At 53.8% G+C, this 3,342-nt stretch overlaps 1 protein-coding gene across 1 annotated transcript; it reads left to right on the top strand.

Annotated features, from left to right (window-relative positions):
* Positions 1-1,058: 1,058 nt before the first annotated feature.
* Positions 1,059-2,680, top strand: LOC109785052 (uncharacterized). The gene has a single exon (XM_020343661.4). The coding sequence runs from the start codon at positions 1,307-1,309 to the stop codon at positions 2,369-2,371; it is 1,065 nt and encodes a 354-aa protein (XP_020199250.1). The 5' UTR covers positions 1,059-1,306; the 3' UTR covers positions 2,372-2,680.
* The last annotated feature ends 662 nt before the right edge of the window (positions 2,681-3,342 follow it).

Below are 3,342 nucleotides of genomic sequence, written 5' to 3'. Positions count from 1 at the left end.
AACCCTAGAAGTCTAGCCTATATGACTATTTCCGGACTAAGTCCTCTGGTTTATATAGACACCGGAGGGGATTAGGGTTATACAAAGTCGGTTACAGGGAAAGGAATCTTCATATTTGGTCGCCAAGCTTTCCTTCCACGCCAAGGAGAGTCCCATCCGAACACGTAGAGAGTCTTCGGTCTTGTATTCTCACAACCCATTAGTCCGGCCCATATCCAACAGGCCGGACGCCCGAGGACCCTTATTCCAGGACTCCCTCGCACGGGACTGGCATGTGAATGCTGCCATGGGTGATACTTCAAGCCCCATGAATCTCGCCGCGCATGCTGATCTTGCGAACAGAGCAACCCTAGCAAGCAAGTGCAGAACCTCATGCTTATGTATAGTGGAGTAGTTTTCTTTTTCTCTCCATCAAAACAATCATTTAAATTGTGTAAAAAATGACGTCAAAAAATCTGACGCAAAAAATTCTGAGAAACGTTAACATTCAGCAAAAAATCGTTTCGATCGTTTTGTGGATGCCAAGTTTAGTTGGCGAGCATGAAAAATCCGACTTAGTTCATTTTTCTTTCAGAAAATTGCCGTACTTGCAAACTAAATTTGCCACCATCGGGTTAATATAAACTGCCATGAAAAATGTCAAATTGCATTCCTAAGAATTTGACGTCAAATTTTAATGTTTTCATATCTTTTTTACAAAAAACATACAAAGGAAAAAACTCTAAAATTACCAATCGTAGAAATTAAACTAGACCCATAGCAAGAAATTATATACTCCCTCCGACTCAAAATAAGTGACTCAATTTTATACTCCCTCCATTCCAAAATATAGTGCGTCCGCGCTTCCCGAGGTCGAACTTTGACCATAAATTTAACAAACGAGACCGACTGCGGCGGGTGAAAAAATTACATAATTAAAAACTTCTTTCAAATACGAATTCACTGATATAATTTTTGCTCCCGCCGCAATCGGTCTTGGTAGTTAAATTTACGGTCAAAGTTGAAGCACGGAGATAGAGGAAGCACTACATTGTGGAATGGAGGGAGTACTAACTTTAGTGGAGACGGAGGGAGTAAAATTTATTCTAAAATCATTTGTGTCACGAACGGGAGTAAACCCGATCCAAGCAGATCAATCTGCCGACCCCTCGCCCCCATCCATCGCCGTCTCCAGCTATCGTGCTATGGCTCCCGGACGGACAGTTAACAGCGCGGCAGTCCCTCCATTTATAACCTCTCATCCCATCTCCCTCCATATTCCCAGATACCACTATCCGCGACTCAAAGCGAACTACTAGGACGAGCCATGGACGACGACATCGACAGCTCCTGCTCCACCCCTTTCGCCAGCGCGCCGTCCAGCCCCGGCCGTTCCCCTGCCATCTTCGGCGGCGGCGGCGGCGGCTATTTTTTCAGTGCACCGGCCAGCCCCATCCACCACCTGCTGTTCTCGTCTTCCTCGGCTGCCGCTGGTGCCCCTAATGGCGGCGGGTACGGCGGACTAGGTGACGCGGAGTTCGAGTTCGGCGGCCCTGGCGAGCACATGATCTCTGCTGACGAGCTCTTCCAGAACGGCCAGATCCGGCCGCTCACCCTGTCCCCGCTCCCGGATCTCGACCCCGACAGCGACGAAGATGGCAGCGAACGGCGCCACGGCCCCGCGCGCGGCCGCGAGCCCACGTTCCGGAGCGGCTCCGTGCACCGCCGCGCCCGGTCGATGTCCCCGATGCGCAGCCCGTCCCCGCGGCTCAAGCTGCTCGGTGCGCTCGTCCCCGCGCCGGATCTTGGCTCCGTGTCCCTTTCGACCGGGGCGCAGGATGCCCCGCCGCCGGTCACCGCCTCGTCGCGCTCCTCGTCGTCCTCGTCGACCTCCTCCTCCTCGTCCTCGTCGTCCGCCCGCGGGTCCCGGCGGTGGGTGATCCTCAAGGACATGCTCCTCCACCGCAGCAAAAGCGAGCCCGGCAGCGCCCATGCGCACGAAGCCCCTGCGGCCGCCGCCAAGCCGGAGAAGGCATGGCAGTTCTCGCCTTCGTGGGCGTCGAGGGACAAGGTCATCGCGAAGCTGCGCGGGGCGAGGCCGTCACCGCAATCGGAGACGGGAGCGGCGGCCAGTGGTGGCGTCGGTGAGGGCGACGAATCCCGGACGACGCGGGGTCAGGGCAGGTCCAAGGGTCGGCGGCGCTCAACGACGGTGGCGGCCGCGCACGAGAGGCTTTACGCGGCGCCGAACAGGGCGCAAGCGGAGGAGATGCGGCGGCGGACGTTCCTGCCGTACCGGCAGGGCGTGCTCGGCTGCCTCGGCTTCAGCTCCCGCGGCTACGGCGCGCTCCGCGGGTTCTCCAAAACCCTCAGCCCCGTCTTCTCTCGGTAAAAGTAAAAGCACTCCAGAAATCCCCCAAAATATGGAAAAGCAGAGAGCAAAACAAGAGCTTAATAATGGCCATTGCTACTGTTGCCGGTTAATTAACAAAATTAGTATTAGTAATATTCGGTCTTTTCTGTAATACTATGCGAGTATTGTCTTTTGTAAGTTGTTGCGTGTGTGTATAGAGTCAGTGAGCGTGAAAAATCCACAAGTTCGTTCGGAGGTTGTTGTCAGAAGTCACATCAACTCGTCCATCAGCAGGGTGGAGTTGGATAAATTTGGCGCGAACGCAAAAAATACCGCTACATTATGCTATTTTTGTGTGCCCATGTCTTTCGTTCAAGTATATAATTGTACACGCATGTTCCCGCGAACAACGAATTTGCACACGAGTTGTTACTCCCCTGGCTATGTTTGCACCTAACAGACTTCATCTAGACCGAAACCGTGACGAGCATATCCAGCTGGTAATACATATGGGTAACTTTTGATCAGAGGTCCTCTGACCCAGCATATGACTTTGTTTCTTGGAAATGGCGCGAGGCGCCAGATTTGCTTTGGGCGAGAGAGCCGTGTGGTTTCTGCAAAGCGGCAGCCCCGTCTTTGCTTGCACCTCCTTTACGCCGCTCGCCCTCTTTTCCGAATCAGTACCAAACAAAAAGATCGCGCACGTACACCGATTGTTTATAAAATCTCAAGATCCACAGCTAGCCACGAGCGAAGGAGCAGCCTTGCACGATCTCCCGCCTCGAGACTCCCCATGGGATGAGGTGGCGTTGCCGTGGTCGACAAGCACATGGCTGGTTGTGGTTGGGACGGAGTGGATCAGTAGCAGTGGGCATGTAGGAGTACGTACCCCTGAGTGGTGTTTGGCAGGGCGTACTGGTCGGTAGGGCCGTCCGGAAATAAATGATGGATGGATGGATGGGCGCACATGGGAGGAGGGGGGCCAAGCGCTGGCACGTGCCGTGTCGGGC

The sequence above is a fragment of the Aegilops tauschii genome, chromosome 4, assembly GCF_002575655.3.
Source record: "Aegilops tauschii subsp. strangulata cultivar AL8/78 chromosome 4, Aet v6.0, whole genome shotgun sequence".
In the NCBI taxonomy this organism is placed as follows: domain Eukaryota; kingdom Viridiplantae; phylum Streptophyta; class Magnoliopsida; order Poales; family Poaceae; genus Aegilops; species Aegilops tauschii.
Note: the sequence above shows the minus strand (reverse complement) of the source record. Positions and strands in the feature narration are given on the sequence as shown.